The sequence below is a fragment of the Rhipicephalus microplus genome, chromosome 1 (genome assembly GCF_043290135.1).
Source record: "Rhipicephalus microplus isolate Deutch F79 chromosome 1, USDA_Rmic, whole genome shotgun sequence".
NCBI classification, from domain to species: domain Eukaryota; kingdom Metazoa; phylum Arthropoda; class Arachnida; order Ixodida; family Ixodidae; genus Rhipicephalus; species Rhipicephalus microplus.
This window is the reverse complement of record NC_134700.1, coordinates 199,776,356-199,794,178: the sequence shown is the minus strand read 5'-3', so window position 1 is coordinate 199,794,178 and position 17,823 is coordinate 199,776,356. Positions and strand designations below refer to the sequence as shown.

Here is a 17,823-nt window from a genome sequence, read left to right as displayed (position 1 = left end):
ACCGGATCCTCACTTTCCTATCTCCTTCTATTTTCCGTCGCTTGCCTCTCTATTTCTTCATCAATTTCCTTCTACTCTTTTGATCCCTCCTCCCCCCCCCCCCCCCCACCCCTATAAGGCACTGCGTCGTGTCGCCCTGGAGGCAGACAGAAATTAGGCGCCTTTTCCCTCTTCCTAACAACCAATCACCACGCAGGGCCTGGGGGACGTTGATGAAGAGACTTTGCTTCGTACGTGGAAAAATTCGCGCACTACTGCCAAGAAGCCAACGTACAAGAGGAGAAGCTTAAGAAGTCGGCCTTTATGCATAACGGCCATTGGCAAGAACGCGTACAAGACGCTCAAAGATTTGCTTCTACCGGTGACTCCTGCGGAGAAGAGTCGCGTAGACCTGATCAAGGCACTTAGTGGCCATTATGAGCCTGAAAGTCGAATCATACCAGTGCGATTCAGATTCAACAGGTGGTACAAAGTGGAAGGTGAAACAGTAGTGACGCATGCAGGTGCACTAAAGCACATGGCCGCTAAATGCAAGTGCAGCACATTCCTTGACGAGGCACTACACGACCGGTTCGTCGCTGTACTGTGAAATCCTGCAATTCCAACCGGTCTACTGAAAAAAAAAAAGAGCTGTCATTCGAATCTGCTTCCGTCCTTGCCAAAGGCGTTGAAATGGCGGTACAGAAGTCGAGAGGGTTTCAACCTGGCAGTGAAACGGAAGCTGACGTCCATGCTATAAGGAAGTCATGCAGAAAAGCGGCATTTGCGGTCAAGCCAGGCAAGAAATACGAGGCAACAAAGACAACGTATTGCCGTTGCGGGCAAGAGCACGACACTATTGTCCTCATCGGAAAGCAAGATCATACAGCTGCAAACGCACGGGTCACTTGGCTCGAGTATGCGGACAAAATCCACCATGTGCGAAAAGACAATTCATGCAGTTGCCGACTAGCAAGAAGATGAGATGATGTTCTAAGCCGCACATCACGCCGGCCTTGCAAAGTAGCCTTATGAGTTAGAACAATTATGCTCGGAAGGAAGCGTGTGCAGATGCAAATTGACACGGGAGCTGCTGTTTCTCTGATATCGGAGGACCTGTGGAAGCAACTAGTGAATCCTCCACCACTCACACAGTCCACGGTTAAGCTCAAGACTTACAGAGAAGCACCGCTGGAAGTGAAGGGGGGCGTCGCGAGGTTCCGATCGAGTACAACGGACAGCGATTCTGTCAGTAGTTGTGGTGCCAGGAAACAAGCCAGCTCTATTTGGACGCGATTGGATCGAGAAGCTGGACATCTACTTGAATGTAATTCACACGGTGCAAGCGCAGCTCACGGCGGACAACCTTGTGAAAAGGTATGCCAGCGTTTTCACTCCTGGGATATATGACTAATAAAGAGCCTTCAAGCGAAACTTTCATTAAAGGAAGTTAGCTTGCCAGTGTTCTGCAAGGCACGTCCAGTACCATGACATGGAAGAGCGAGTTAAAGAACTAGATAGCCTACAAGCTGATGGGGTACTGGTGGGTGTAATGCAAAGTGACCGGGCCACGCCTTTGGTGGTAGTCGAAAAACCACGGCACAAAGTGCGTCTTTGTGGAGACTACAAAGTGACAGTAAACCCCTGCGTTAAAAGTGATCCCTACCCACTGCCAACCGTTGAAGACATATTCGTGGTCCTAGCAGGAGGCAAAGTGTTTACCGTTTTAGACTTGTCGTCAGCGTACCTGCAAATTCAGTTGCATTCTGACTAGTGGCCCTTGTTGACTATACATACGCACATGGACTTGTTCCAATATGTTCGAATGCCTTATTGCATTTCCAGTGCACCAGCAGTATTCCAAGCAATCATGGACGAGTTGCTGAAGGGACTAAGTGGCGTAGTTTAATTTGTTACCTTGACGATGTGCTTATCACATGTGCTAACTACAACGAATGTCTGGCACGTGTAGAAGCAGTCTCGCATCGTTTCGAGAAGCATGTTTTTAAGGTAACGCACGAAGGGTGCAAATGTTTCGTCAAGTCCGTAAGATATGTGGGCCACGTCATTGATGAGACAGAATAGGCGTGCACTCTTGCCTTGAAAATGTGGAGGCAATCAGAAAGGCTCCATCGCCGAAAAATTGCACGGAACTAAAAGCTGCTTATCTTGGCATGTTGACATTTTATTTCCGGTTCATGCCGAACACGTCACTCGAGCTAAGGCCACTATATCAACTTCAAGAAGAACCTTGGGCATGGTCGTAAAATACTTAAAAGGCGTTTCAGAAAACCAAGAAAATGCTCACTCAGAATGCCTTCTACCACCCTAAAAAAACCACTAGGTCTGGTTTGTGGCGCATACCCTCATGGGGTTGGAGCAATTTTATTTCATGTTTGCGGCCAATAGAAGCCGATAGCATACGCACCGAGAAATGGCCACGTGCATATCGAGAAGGAGGCGTTGACTGTGGTGTTCGGGGTAAAGCGCTTTCACAAATACTTCTATGGGCACGAGTTCCCGATTTATTCCGATCACCTTCCACTAGCTAGCCTGCTTCGCCAGACTAAACCGATTCCACAGATGGCTGCCGCGCTCATGCGGCACTTGATGCTTTTACTGGCAGCTTATCAGCACAAATGGACTAATATATAAAGGGTGCGCAAGTGGCTAACGCCGACGCGCTATCACGATTGCCGCTTCCGAACGAAGCAGACAAGAGCGACTACGTCCTGTTTTTGACCGTTGTTGAAGCGGTACCACGTTCTGCAAACAAGATTCAAGCGGAAACTGAGAACTGTTCGTTTTGAATGGCTGGCCTGAAAGACCACCAGATGTTCACATTGCACCCTATCTTGTCCGGTGAAACGAGCTGTCTTTAGACTCTGGCTGCATAACCTGAGGGCACTAGGGTGGTTATTCCAGAATCTTTGCAGCCAGAAGTGCTACAGCTTTTGCACGAGGGGCACCCTGGCACCACTCGCATGAAAATGCTATGAAGAAGGCATGTGCGGTGGCCGAAGCTAAATGAACTGATCGAAGAGGCAGTTCGACGCTGTTCAGCTTGCCAGCTCAGCTAAAACGCTGCGCCCGCCATACCACTTATGTCATGGGGACGGCCCACGAGACAATTACGAGTGCACCTAGATTTTGCATACTACAAACAAGACTGGTTTTTAGTGTTGGTCGATGCCTATTTTAACTAGGTGGACGTCATACACATAAAATCGACTACAGCATTGAAGACTGTAGAAAAGCTTTGCACCGTTTTTGCAGCGTTTGGGCTTTCCGAACAGATTGTGACAGATAATGGACCTCAGTTTGTGTCTGACGAGTTAGCGGTTTTCCTCAGATCCAATTCAGTGCAACACGTCAAGATACCACCGTACCATCCGGCTTCGAATGGGGCAGCATAGAGGCTCGTCCAGACGGTAAAGAACCTTGTATGCCAGCTACGAGATGAGAGGCGCTCGGGGCAAGCCCAGACGATTCAACACCGACTGGGCCAGTTCCTCTGCACATACCGCAACACGTCATGCTCCATGACTTGTAAGACTCGATCCTGCAGAGACTTTCCTGTCTTGGGCACAGCATTTTGCACCCTGAATTAGCCAAGGGGCCAAAGCCTACTTCATGTCGAGACCAGGGACAGAAAAAAAACTGGAGAGAATTTGATGCAGGAGAACGGGTCCGGGTGAGAAGTATCCCACCAGGTGACCCGCACTGGTTAGAGGGAACAATTGTTCGTCGTGTCAACGTGGCAATTTGCATAGTTAAATTGGAAGGCCGGCAGGGAGCGATTTATGCATGCTGATGATATTCTCAATTATACAACTGCTCCTCCTACCCTACCCAGAACAGGGCGCATCACTGGCATACCTCTAGCGCAACCTGGTCTGTCGACCCCTCAAGAAACAGAAAACTCCTATTGAGGTCCTGGAACCAACGACAGAAGCTAGATTCCACCGCCGCTGAACTACCTCCTGAACCTCTGCCACGCCGAAGAGGGGTTCGGAAACCGCCAGACAGATATAGATATGAATGAAAATAAGGTAGACAGAGTGTTGTATCTAATAAAAGCAAAAAGCATGCTGACGTCAGTACTGACACACCCTAACTTATGTGTATATATTGCCAAGCATAATGCTGGGTGCGGATTGAACCGGTCACCACAAAACGTGTCCAAGCTGCCTTGTTCCCAAGCTACAAAAGAGGTTAAAAAAATTCATTTTTTTTTGTGCGAAGGACTCAAATTTGGAGCATTTTAACAACAAATACTTATACTATTTAGAAAAAACGATACACAAGAATGTGTAAAAACTACTCACAATTCAAGTAACTCGTGCACAGTGCCTGTGAACACTGCTACTTGAATAAAAGCGATGTGTTAAATGACCCCAAAGTGCAAACAATGATGTTGAAGTCATTATTAGCGTGTGCAACACCTGTCAAATCATTTGACAGCAGTAAAAATAAGTGGTTCTGTTAACATGGTGACCTCAACATTTTAAGGCTTCACAAAGCAGGAGCGAGTGGGTGTAGGGCGGAAAAAAAAATTGGCACGTGTTTTTGTTTATTCTCAAGGCCACGCAAACATCACACACAGCTCTCAATAAACGACATTAATGACATTAATTTTTGCAAAGCGTCGGCGGTCGTACTAGTACATTTAATTATACAGTGCATACATGAATAACTAGAAAAAAGTGCTTTGTTTTGTGACAGCTAGTACTAATTGCCCTTTCTAAATAACTAACACGCTCTATTGCAAAACATTGGCGTACATGGCGAAAATGGCACAAAAAAGATCTTTACATCATAGAACAAGGACATGAAATTTTAGGACCAGTGTCCTTTTCCTTCTCTTTTCTTTTGCGGCAATGTTAGTGCATAGTGCCTATAGTATATTCTAGACATGATAGTTGAGGTTTGCCTATCGGGATTGAATTGGATGTCGATGCCCAAACTGTTGGTGGCCCACACAGCCTCCATTTCCTGAGAGTTATTGTGGGCTGGTCGACCACTTTGACACAGCCTGACGCAATTTCAATCAATTTAGGCTTTGGCTCATTTTGGGGCAAAATTAAGAATTGTATCAAACTGGTGCAACTGTTGCACCTGTTTGCATCAGCATCAGAGGGCCGTGAGCACTACCCGATGCAGCGCTTCTTCAAAGCCCAATTTGCATCATTTTTGCAGTAATTAATTTATTGTTACAACTACAATTGAGCCACCTAAGTTTCTAGATTCAGTTAAGCATTTAACGAAGCTAGCTGGTAGATGTTCAGCGCATTATGCCTATTAATACACTGAGGAAACAATGAAAAACAAACTTGTAAAGGTCGGAGAAGTAGATGCTTGAACTACGCAATGTTTGTGTTCTTTTACATCAATCCTTTGTTAGCCCCCTTGTTGTAATACTAAGCATGTTACAACCATGATCTATTTCTAGAATTTCACATTAAAGCAAAGTACCAGCATGTCGGCATTATGTCCCAGAATTCAATTCAGCATATATGTTTGGTTTCAAGCCACAGTCATTGAATAAATGTTTGGGCAGCTTGCTAAGCTAAGTTCGACATATTTTTAAAAATAGAATGTAGTAGTACCTTACGGATAAGTAATCATGTCGCAGCAGACAGACAATGCAAGCCATGAGGTGTTAAAGTGAGCTATGCAAAAATACAATATGGCATTTCTAGACATTTGTTGTCTTTTCAAGCTTTCCTTCGTGACTATAGCAACATTTTCAATATGTACGATAACTTGCTCAAATGACTGCTCTCTTTAGTCTCTAAAGGGACACTTAAATGAGATACTAAATTCGTCTTGACTAATGAGTTATGAACCAAACTTCTTCAGCAAACTTTTCCTTTTTTCGAGACCGTGGCTGCTTTTGTTGCTATTCCCTTTCCCAATGAGAAGTTCGCTTACTTTTAGCTAATGAAAAATATTATAGAAAGCTTTCCACTCACCACAGAAAGAGTACTTAACCTCAGTTGAAGGCTATACCTAAACCATTATTCTGCGTTCTAAGCAGTTGCCTCGCATAACTGCCAGACAATTATGCTAAAACTTTCAAGAACAACCATGATTGATTTGTGGGTTTCAACGTCCCAAAACCACCATTTGATTATGAGAGACGCCGTAGTGGAGGGCTCTGGAAATTTTGACCACCTGGGGTTCTTTAACGTGCACCCAAATCTGAGTACACGGGCCTACAACATTTCCGCCTCCATCGGAAATGCAGCCGCCGCAGCCGGGAATCGAACCCGCGACCTGTGGGTCAGCAGCCGAGTGCCTTAGCCACTAGACCACCGCGGCGGGGCTCAAGAACAACCATGAAAATGAGTTTCGATATAGGTCATGTCTGGTATCCCAATGTCATAGAGAATGCTACATAAATTTTTGCTTCCGAATAAGTCACTCTGTTCAAAAAGGAACACAGTCACTACTTCAAAACATCAACCTTTTTATTTACATGGTCGGTCTGGCTTTGAAAAATGCAAGAAAACACCGGGTTGGACATCTCCTTGTTTGTTCACAACTTCAGATAGCTGACACTTGTCCATCTCGGGGACTAATTTAGGCTTACGCTATTTGGAAAAGTGGTAAGCGACAAGCATGCAGCAAAACATGATGATAATCCGATAGGCATCAAGATAGGTAAAAATCATAGCCAAATGGCAAACCAAAGTACAAAAAACTAGATTTGTATACAATAATATACATGTATTATTGTAGGTTGCTTGAAAGAGAGAGCCATATTTATTATGAACACCAGCACTGAGAGATCACCTAGTGCTCCACACAGTGAACAAGAATGTATACAACACTAACAATAACAACACTCACGTGGCTGGTGTTAATCTTCAGATCAAATGGTACACTTCATAGCCTTCTTCTCACCAGCTTACAGCACATGCTTCTTCAAATTATAAGTCCACTCAGTTTGCCGGATTTAGTATTTCAGGATGTGATGTACACTGCTGTTTTTTTTCATTAGTGCTGCTTTATAGCTGAAACTTATTAAGAGAAGCACTAAACCATGGCACAAGACAACACACAGGCAAAGACTGGGACGTAGGTACAGATTTTACTTAAAAGAAGACGTATATTAAGGAGCCAATGCGCAAGTAGATATGCAGACTTGTAGTCTCAAATAAACCTGGACCCACACCCATGCTTTCTCCATCATTTCATACTCTTCCAAAGTTTCATTACACAACAAGCTCAATTTACAACTCTTCTGCTTTATAGCATTGTCTCTATATAGCAATTTACTTCACCCGGTGCCAACCACAAGCAAAGTACTCTGCATGTAGACTTATGATGCACTAGTTTCCAAAGCACGGTGCAAGTTGAATCGACTATATTGATGCAGGACAGGCGCCATCATAAAATTATGAGTGCATGTTTATGTGTCCTTCAAGAGGGCAATGGTGCACTGACAAAACAATTATTATTGGCTGACGTTCGCTGCTCACGATTCAGTAAAGAATAGAAGTGAATAATTTCTCGAAGACATTTGGCAGTTATCAATCTCCTACAATAAATGCCGAGTTTATCTTCAGTTTACTTAGTGGGCACCAGTGAGCCAATCATAAATAGTTAGTAGGCTTGTGCAAATAGTAAATGTTAGGTGCAAAGCGAACAGCGATTTTGGTCGAATAACTTCGAATCGAATAGCATTTATACCACACATAATAAAAAAAAGGCATATTTGTCATGATCTAACAAACCTGCAGAATATATTTAAAAAATTTGAGACAAGGCCTGTGCAAATGAATTTTTTGTTCTTCTGCATCAAAGAAAGCAGCAACAACTTTCAATAGTAGCATAATTTGACTTTCGCTAGAATGCAAGCAATAGCCCATAAAATATGTTATTTTTAAAAATTTGCTATACTTATAGCATATAAATAGGTATACCAAGCTTTTAAACTTAAAAAATGAATCGATGTCAGGGCAATATCCTCATTGAGTTTTGAAGTGGGGCTTCGTGAAAGTGCGTGTTTCCCGTAAATACGTGTTTTCACGGCCTAGCACCCTTTCATTGCAGTGAAACCACCTTTACGAAAAACACATATGGATTATTATGCATTTATACGTTTGTTCCGAATAATTCAGAACCTTTAATATTTTAAATGCGATTCAAAGCGATTTCGAATACTGCATTATTCGCTCGAATATTCGAAGCATTCGAATATTCACACAAGCCTAATAGTTCTAATAGTTACGGTAGTATTGCCAAACTACCTGAACTGTGCACTGCAACATTGTGATTGCAAGTTCTGCACTTCGACAGATTTGAAATAGCGGGCGCATGTTAAGAGCTATTTATCAAGCTTTCGTGGACTTTGCTATACTAGTTGGTAATTAAAAAAATGAACTCTGCTATTCTGAGCTTGCTGCCCTTGCTGAACCATATTGGTTCGACAGACCCTTTTCAACTGGTGCTGACGTGTACAACTCTGAAAGTAGGCAACTTAACTTTGTTTTTATATAAACCTTCTTTCTATGAATGTTTCAGAATGTTCAACCAAAATAAGCAAGTCCTGCATGTATTGTACCAAGGTTCCTCTCTCCAATTTGAATACAGCATTTTTCCTCCAGACCATCTCATACCAGACATCACAACTTCTTACACAAAGAGAGTGCATATCGTAGCAGTGCAGATTGCAATGCTAAAAAAAAAAAAAACAGGCTGAAATGCATAAAAATTTCAAAATTACATTCAACAGGTACGGCTTCCAGTAAAGGTGGAACAAAACAAGAGTGTGCAGTGTTTTTGCAACAAAATACGGGTTCACACTAGGCACAGGATGAAGAAACATTCAAAGGTGTGCTACATATGTAGAAGAGCAGTTTTTTCCCTGATGCGCTTGGTAGTATTGGCCTTTTCTTGAAGTAGACCTGCTATACACATTGAATGGCGAGTTTTCAGCTTGCAAAGTCGTTCAGATGCCCCACAACGTCGAATGCAACTGTCCTGGAAACGAAAAAATGGCTTATTCAGTTAATAGCACAACTAAAACGTCCACGTTACCTTATATAAAGCATTCGAAAAACACCCCTTTCGGTGTTACATTTCATGCCAATTTGAAGCAGCATTAAAGGAAAATGCTAAACCTATTCAGGCTGATACAGCATTTTTTAAAACTTCTTTTAGAAGCCTTGCTGTTGACAAGGCTTCTAATTTGGCTGACAAGAACAGCTAACAGAGGCCAAGCATTCATTCCGTACTCATTGAGCTCAAACTCCAGCACAGGCACGCCAGTATGACATTGTGATACCATGGACTTCATGGATTTGTGCTACAGACCTTGCCACGGCACGGATGAAGTCCAGGTCAACAAGGCACTTGTAGCGAGGTGTGCTCAACTGTTCTTCCCGACTCACTCGTGCCAGAAGACGCAGCGAGACCAGGCTTTCAACCTTGGGAATTAATGAGAGGCAAGGCTATGAGTTGTTAAGAGTAATTTACACGACACAACAAAGTACTCTAGAGATTAAAAAAAAAAACTAACGAGGAAGAGCACAGAAAAGCATCGTTTGTGTTAAATTGGTCTAAAAATTACTACTATACTCCTATAGAAATTTTAGATATCTGGGAGACCAATGTCTGAATGAAAATATTACAGTCAAAGGCAATGTTCTCATCCATCGTATTCTGCAAGCCTTCCTACTAACTCAACAATCTTTTGGCCAAGGCCCAACGCCCCACAGCTATAAAAGCAGTACTCCAGAGAAGGAAAGATGAAGTGGTTGTATCTAGCACTGCTCAGATGTTATCGCTAGTGAATGTTATTAGTGCCACTAACTCCTGATACTTCACAGAGTGAATGGAAATGCAGCCATCAATTTTGCAAAAGTAATATAGAGGTGTTGACATAGCAATTTATTTAATGCTATAAGCCATTTTTTCAGAATCAATAACCCCACCAAAATGTCTGTGGCCATATTAGGAGATGTCATAATTTCACAGCAGTTGACACAATGACTACAACCCTCACAAATGATGCAAAGCAAGTTTCAGTTGCAGACAAATCCAGCAAGCAGTGTCCACACGTGTTGCAAAGCCCACAAAAAAGTGCTGCCTCCTTATGAATGAAGCATCGTCTTAGCTGGGAGCCGTGTATATCTGGCACTCCTATTTATTACAGACAATTTTCCTGTGAGAATAATAGAGAGTTACAGAACATTGAGTATAAACAAGTGGACATCCAGAACTCGAAAACCGCAAGGGTACAACTGCAGAGGTCAGAGACTAGCGCATGTGATCGTTTACCAGAGCAGCAAAATGATTTGCACTGGTACTGAAAACACTGCTTTCTGTAGGCTACCTTAGCTTTATAATATGCATCATGCCCAATGCTTTTAGTGGCATCCTTTGGAACAATAGTGGCACGCGTCCCGACTTCGCTGTTCCTGTCATCAGTAACTAGTTGTAAACTCTTTTCACGGTGGCTGTGAGTCCTTTTTTAAATTAAACATGACGAAACAAGCATTAAGTATGAATATTAGCAACAGAACTACTGATGCACCTTTGCAGACAGGTTGTTTCCATTGGCCCGCTCACCTGTGCAAGGGTTACTGCAGAGGGGGCTACGTGCTCGTCCACAATAGCATGGAAGATGGCCACCAGTCGGTTGAGGGGAAACTGCTTGGGACCCAGCAAGTGCTGGCTTAACTGGTTGGCCTGCATTGACAGCCCCAATTACTCCTACATGAGAGAAGGCACAAGATTGCATGCTATTTTCTGACTATGCAACAAAATGACTGTCGTCTGGCAGCTGTTTTGTTAGTGCCTTGGAAATTTGGCACTGTCGTAACTAACATGCTGCTACCTAGAGACCCAGTCAAGCCAGCAAGAAACAGAGTTCCTGCAATTTATCACAAAGCCAACAATATTTAATGCAAAGAGTAATGGTCCTTAAATGGTTGTCTAAACTACAGTACATAACAGCTGTATAACAGCTGTGGTTTGGTGACTATCTTGTAGTGGCTTCAGCTTGTTCAGTTACATTATCAACGTTTTAAGTTACGTGTCGTCATTTGTGCTGTTCAAACCTGAGCACAAGAACAACTATGAGCTTTGATTCTCTCTTCCCCAGGATTTTCTTAAAGAAGACTTCTCAGGTTGTGTTGTGACTACCTTATATCAATGGTAGTGTAACAAACCTTTTGTTTACTAACTTACAGCACACAGCCTCAAGGACTGTGACAAGAGAGCCTTAGTGACATCCTTGCAATAAATCCAATATGCACACAAATGAGTGACCAGAGTAATCGGGTAGCACCATTTGGTCATGGTCATTATGAAACCAAAGGAGCAATATGGTTCGTATAAGAAATTTTGACTATTACACAAGCTGATACATCATACAAGTTGGTTAGTAGGGAAGAGTCACCAAGAAACTGAAGAAGAAAGGACAAACACCCACTAGCAAATTGAAGTAAAATGACTACATCGCAAGGAAGCAATATGACAATGCATTGCATTTCGAACACCCATGCGTGTCCATCTGCATCCTTCGAACGTACTAAATGAGCAACGTATGATATAAAAACAGGGCAACGAATAAGGTTTGCCTTCAGTCACTGATCACTGGCTGCGTGGGTGTAAAGTCTCAAATAGGCCTAACTCAGCCTCTGAAGCTGACCGACAGCATCATCATCCCAATGGTCACTAATATCAATGGAGCAGCACAGCATGAATGCCTAGCCCATGGATAGCCAGCATGTTCGCCAACCTTAAAACTAGAGCAAAAGCGAGAGTCTAGGTATTTCTCACTATATAGGCATGTACAAGTAGGATTAGTCCCTGCATGTACTATACAGGCCGGACAGTAACCAACTGCACTCTTACTAAATCGTTTACTTAATTACCCCCCGGGAGACATCACGAGCCAAGATTTGTATCTATCTGAGAGCTGCGGAATGCTGCTGCATCATCACACATTCTCTCCACTGTGTGTTGCCATCGGCAGGATCACCAATCCGTAAGTTACCTCTGTGACAGCTTTCCTTTTCTACACACACCTTGCCCCTTCCTCACAGCCTCTGCCCTTATCTCCACTGTCAGGTCATCACCCACCACAGAATTTAAACCAGCCAGAGGCCCCAAAGGTAACATCACCTAGTAAGTGACCTCTGTTGTTTACCAATGTTCTTACTAGTAGTACTGATCACAGTGCCAAATCCATCGCACTTCGCCGAAAATAAAAGCTTGCTTTAAAAAAATAGACAATACAGTGCCCATTGTCTAACCTTTTTCTGCCGCTTGGTCCCTGGACCTCGTGCCTGCATGAAAAATAAGTACAGATTATGACTGAAAATTGGGTGTCATGATCCTTTAAGGCTACGTGCACAATCTCAAGCTTCGCAGTACTAACAAAGACAGCTGTAGAGTCGAAGAAGAATGAAGAGGATCTTGAGTGTCACCTTGACAAAAAACTTGCGGTCCGTGCCTGGAGGGTTGTACGAAGCCAGGTAAGCAGCCAGAAGCAAGAACCGTGCGTGGAATGGCAACTCGATTCGAACAGGCTGCTGGCTTCCGCTGGGTACATGTACAAACACATAAAGGCTGTACATTGTGTGCACTTGTAGGAATGCTTAGATAGAATCATAACATGATAACTCATTGCTACAAATTGACGAAAGAACCATGCATATAGCAATCAAAGCCCTTCTGGATGAGAATGTAATTTATATTCTAAATAGAATCAGCATCGCTGAGGTCACAATCTGGTAACATATGAAGGCGTGTTAGGATGTACATATAGCACTCATGAATTGACACGCGACATTACTTTCTTTACTGCAACTTCTGTAAGCCAGTGCCCAAGAAAATCGCATCTTGTCGCAATTGATTTGGCAGCTAAATGTAATGTTAGCTCGATGCAAGTCTTTCAGGCAAAGCTATGTACATATGATATAGACTGATTATCCTCAAAACAGAGGTATGTGTATTACTTAGTCCTAAATTTTCACACTTCAATCTATGAGTACCATACATATTATTTATGGGGGACCTCCGGCGCTTTTTCGATATTCACAGATTTCAATAAAAATTTGAACATGTGTTCTCGTCGGTACCATGGTGATATGTGCCAAATTATACAACTGTAATTCATTTAGTTCTTTAAAAAACGAGTTTCAAAATTGGTAGCCGATTCTGGAATCACACTTGTAAACGCGGGCCACCTTGTGTTTCTGACGTAAGAGCCTACTCATTTTCAAAAACTCCGCCTTTCCCAGCAGACAAATTCAGCATGCGCTTTCTTTTACGAGGTGACGAAAGTACAAGAAAACCTCAGTTTTGGCAGCTGCATACAGAGCAGCATTAGTCGCCGTTGACGTTGGGTCTTACAATATTGAGCAACAAGGAGAACGATTCGGGGCATGTCAGATGCTTCATGCACCGGCGGGTCGAAATCAAAAAGCGATGCTTCCATGTTGAGATCGTAGCTGCAGTCATTGCTGAACTTGTCATTGGTAAGTTCTGACGAGCTGGCACAGCTTGATTCCGTGTCGGATGACATCGCCAACTTGCTTTTTGCATGGCGGAAGAAGCACGTGAGCTATGTTTACACCCTGAACAGCCATGGCAGGGTGTAGCAAATTTTGTGACATCATCAGAGACAGATTTTCGTGACGTCGTTTGATACCCACCATGGAAGACGGAGCATCTCTTTGTTTCTATTTCTGTTCTGACTCATGGTTCATTGCTTAATAAATTTTTTTACAAGTGCCTTAGCAAAATGAACCACCCTAGCTGTTGCAGCACCGTCCTTACTATTTGAAAACAGCATTATCTCAGTATGGTGGAAAATGCACCGAACTCCCCCTTTAAACCTAGAGAAGGCTTTCGTTAATTTATATCTGGCTAAGCCGATGGCAAGAGAAGAATCAGGGGCATTTGCTATGGTTTCGGCACCACAAAGACACGCAATGTCAGAGCAGTTGAGCTACACATTGGCGTGTTGTTAAAGGCTGGACCTGAATGTATGCCAAGGCCTGATGCCTACCTGCTCTCACGAAGGTAGACTGACTGGAGACGCTGACGGAGGCGCGACGCCACCTCTTTCCGCCAGGAAGCACCACGTTCACCTCCTGGAGTGTTGCCAATGCCCACCGCAGCGTGCTGCAGTTCCCTCAGGCTTAGGGTGGTCCCTCCCAATACCGTTGGCAGCAACGTATCTCCACCCAAAAGCTGGCTGAGCTCTGAAGCTGAGTACTGTGGGAAGTGGACACGGTAAGGTGAGCTGTCTCCTGCCTCCCGGAACTTTTCCCAGGGAACGCGAGAGAGTAGTATGCAGCACAAAGGCCGCCCGGACAGTTCTCGCAGGCGTGCCAGTGCACCTAGCAGACCTTGGCCGCGTAGTCGCTCAGCCTCGTCCACAACCTGCATGGGTGCCGAAAAAGTTTGAGCTAATATAAATACGTATACTTCATATGATTCCAACAGTATATTTAGGGCACAGCACAAACAGGCAAAGAAAAGATTCCAGAGTTGTTGCCATATTAGGAGGACGAGAGGCAAATGAAGATTGGTGTCTGCGTGCCCGACGCACTACTTCCCTTTCTTTACATTACATTGCACAATGCTCCCTCCCAACTGTTTCCTTCCTGCATGCCGGGAATCAGATTGCCATTTACGTGCTTCGCAGCACAACACTTCACTTGCTACAGGCAAAAATGACAATCATGTGGACAATGGAACGTGGCAAGGTGAAATGACAGATGACCTCGATAACCTCAATAAAAGATCAAATCACTGTATCAGAAACGAATGATCGCTGACAAGCCCGCAATCGAGGCAGCGCCAATCAGAGGGAAAACACCACATTAAAATATGCAAACACACCTTGCTCGCGAGAACTGGGTTCTGTTTCAAGGTCACACCTACAATGCCAACAAGACTTGTGAGGAAATTCAAGCTTCACTTGACAACAAAACAATAAATTTCCACTCCCAATTTACATTCAGTCTTTATGCATCCCTTTTTGTGCTGTAATCATTGCCAGCCAGTCTTTTGTACCCTGCAGAACAATGGCCAGATATTTCAGATGGTGAAAGTTAACCATGCTGCATTTATGAAACGCAGGTTTTCAAATTGGAATGAACAGCTGACTGAATGAGTAGATCATGTGATATCTCATCACGCACCACTCACATAACAATAAAGGCAACAGAAAAAAAAATGGCCTTAGTTGCAATTAAGCACTTATCTTAATCAGTACCCTTCTTGTCGACCTGCCTTTTATAAACATCAAATGACAAGAGGTATGGAAATCACTTTCGTATTTGATCATTCTATCCAACTCTCTGTTATCCCTGATAGCACTTTCCTTCACTTTGTACTATGTCATGCTACTCTAATGGAGCACTAGTTATCTGTTCCAAACATCATGTGACCTACCAAAAACTGACTCCTAAATCATATCAACGATATTCATCTGTATTTAATTTCTCCTTCACACTAGCACATTATGTTTGGACCTTATACTGATTACATATTCACAAGAGATGCATAGAATAATACCAAGACCACTGCATAAAGCCAACACATTTCAGCAAGGAAATAAAAGATTTGCCGATCCGAGAAGCTTTTGAATAAATCGTGCTTTTCAGCTATCAGTCTAAAATGCAATGAATTACAACTTGCCATCTTATGGCTTGAGGCATCCTTTCATGTAACTGAAACCACCAAGTTCTGTAACTAGGCAAAATAAGGCTGTCCGTCCCCACCCTACCCCAACATTTCCCTTGTTCACACATTCAAATGCTTTAAAGTCCATTCTTGCAACATGCAACCCAATCGTGTACAGCTAAAGCAGTGTAACTACGGGTTCCTCGGAAAGTTACCTATTTCATATTTTACCATAACATGTGGATATGGTACAATATTGATCTGGTCAGATTTGTTTGCAACATTATTAATGCGTAGCAACTCATAATTTGAAGCTGCTCCTCATTCAAGCTCTTCTTGACAGAAAGCCCTTGATTTGATGGCTGAAACTGCATGCTACAAGCATGTTCAGCTAAAAATATAATAATAATATTAATAATAATAATAAGAAGAAGAAGAAGAAGAAGAAGAAGAAAAATAACAACATGTGCTTACGACGTAGGCAGGAAGTGCTTCTTGAAGCCCCTCTCCAAGGTGCCTGACGAAGTCGCACAAATTGTCACAGGCATCAGTGCTGCTAATCAGCTGGCTCAGCACAGCACCGAATAGCAGCCGAGGAGTATAGGCCTCCAAGCCACTCACAAAGGCATGCCGCAACTGCATGAGCAATGACGCCACACAGTGTAATATGACATCACTGCTCTGTACACTAGTGCACGTGAGGAAGCTTGCCCGCCTGCGATGCATGCCAGATCAATGCTTGTCACCTGTCATGCCAGCGTCCACACCCGCTTCATTAATTTAACTTATTCTCGAAGATGAAAAGAAGCCTCTGCTTAGCATAGCGGCTTGCTTGCCCTAACGGTGACTCCATCATTTTATAGGTAGCTGCAGTTACCATTCAATCACAACAGCAACGGGTTGCCACAGCTGAGATAGCCAGAGTGGCACAAACATTACGGGGTGCTATCATCAATTCATACCAAAGCGCATCAGATCAGCTTTGAAAGACCCCAAAACAGGCCCCTACACAAATTTCGGCAACACGGTTATAAGGTGTCGTCCCGAGAGCATTTTAACCAAAGAATATTTTTTAAATTGATTCATTATTAGAGGACTTATATGAAATAAAACATGCTTGTTACCATGTCAGCAATAGGCGAGCCTTATTGCCAACAGGATAGTTTTTTTTCTTGAAGACAAATCTGGGCACCACGATCTATGAGAGTTTCTTAACAGGCCCTGTGCCATAGCAGGGATGATGGTATGTTCTGTGAAGATCTGTGTTGACTGAATACAATCTTAACAAAAGGTGACCAATTTACCATATTACACGGTTCGACATAGTTTACTCAACTGCAATTGATAGCCAAGCGGTGTAAAGATTCAACCCATGACAAATCGTTGCAGTCCAACCTTGAGAGCCACTGAAACATTTTACATGCTCCATAATTATGCATCCAAGGCAACATCCTTACAATAAAAGAAATGAGTTATGTAATACAAAAGACAAAACAGTCTTTTGCACAGGTGGCGCTGGTAGCGCTATACCTGGGCACATTCTTTTTTTTACTTTCATTTCTACCGGGGTGTTCTTTTTTTTTTTTATCTTCAGCGTCGGCGGGATTGTGGGCTTTGAGGGGAGGGACTCGATGGGCAGGTGCGAATGTGACTTGGGTTAGAGAGGGGTGAAGCAAATGCCCTTTTTGTGTCCCTTGTTTCCTCTTATGTCTGTGTTTGCCCGCATACCCTTCATTTGTGATGATGCCACTATTATAACAAATTATTTATTCGTTTTCGTGCGTTTACGCTTACGATTATGTTGGAAATATAATCTTTAATGAACACACTTACGTTGAGCGTTTTCATGATACTCTGCACCGTACGTGTCTTCCCAGTGGACGCGTGGCCGTAGACAAAGATGCATTGGCACGGTCCACCGAGCGGCTGTAAGTGAAACCAGAGTTAGAAACAAACTTGAAAACGTGTCCTCTGTACTTACGTGACCAATCGCTGTTAGAATAGTCTCCACCTGCTTTTCTCGGCATGGATTTTGAGCTAGCACCGACTGCACGCTACCAACATCCATGTTTAGCTTTTCCGTTTCGTTTCTGGCGCGCGCGGCAAAGAAATAGCCAAAACCGTAGTCAGTTTGCGTAGTCGTAGCCAGTCCATGGTGGTCGGCGTACAGTCAAGGAAAAAAGCGGC

General features: G+C 43.4%; 1 protein-coding gene across 1 annotated transcript; it reads right to left on the bottom strand.

Annotated features, from left to right (window-relative positions):
• Window positions 1-6,434: 6,434 nt before the first annotated feature.
• Window positions 6,435-17,809, bottom strand: Orc5 (origin recognition complex subunit 5). The gene is made up of 9 exons (XM_037412542.2): window positions 17,618-17,809; window positions 17,470-17,562; window positions 16,111-16,272; window positions 14,012-14,388; window positions 12,426-12,540; window positions 12,252-12,284; window positions 10,561-10,680; window positions 9,304-9,416; window positions 6,435-8,970 (listed from the first exon to the last, which is right to left on the bottom strand). Exons 1-9 carry the CDS (start codon window positions 17,702-17,704, stop codon window positions 8,922-8,924), a joined length of 1,149 nt encoding a protein of 382 aa, XP_037268439.2. The 5' UTR covers window positions 17,705-17,809; the 3' UTR covers window positions 6,435-8,921.
• Window positions 17,810-17,823: the final 14 nt, after the last annotated feature.

Excerpts from the sequence above, each read along its gene's own strand:
- Orc5 (XM_037412542.2), bottom strand. The coding sequence starts at position 17,704 with ATGGATGTTGGTAGCGTGCAGTCGGTGCTAGCTCAAAATCCATGCCGA. Across the intron at positions 17,563-17,617 it reads TTCTAACAGCGATTGGTCAC|CCGCTCGGTGGACCGTGCCA; the intron begins GTAAGTACAGAG and ends TTTCACTTACAG. Across the intron at positions 10,681-12,251 it reads GGACCAAGCGGCAGAAAAAG|GCCAACCAGTTAAGCCAGCA; the intron begins GTTAGACAATGG and ends CTGTCAATGCAG.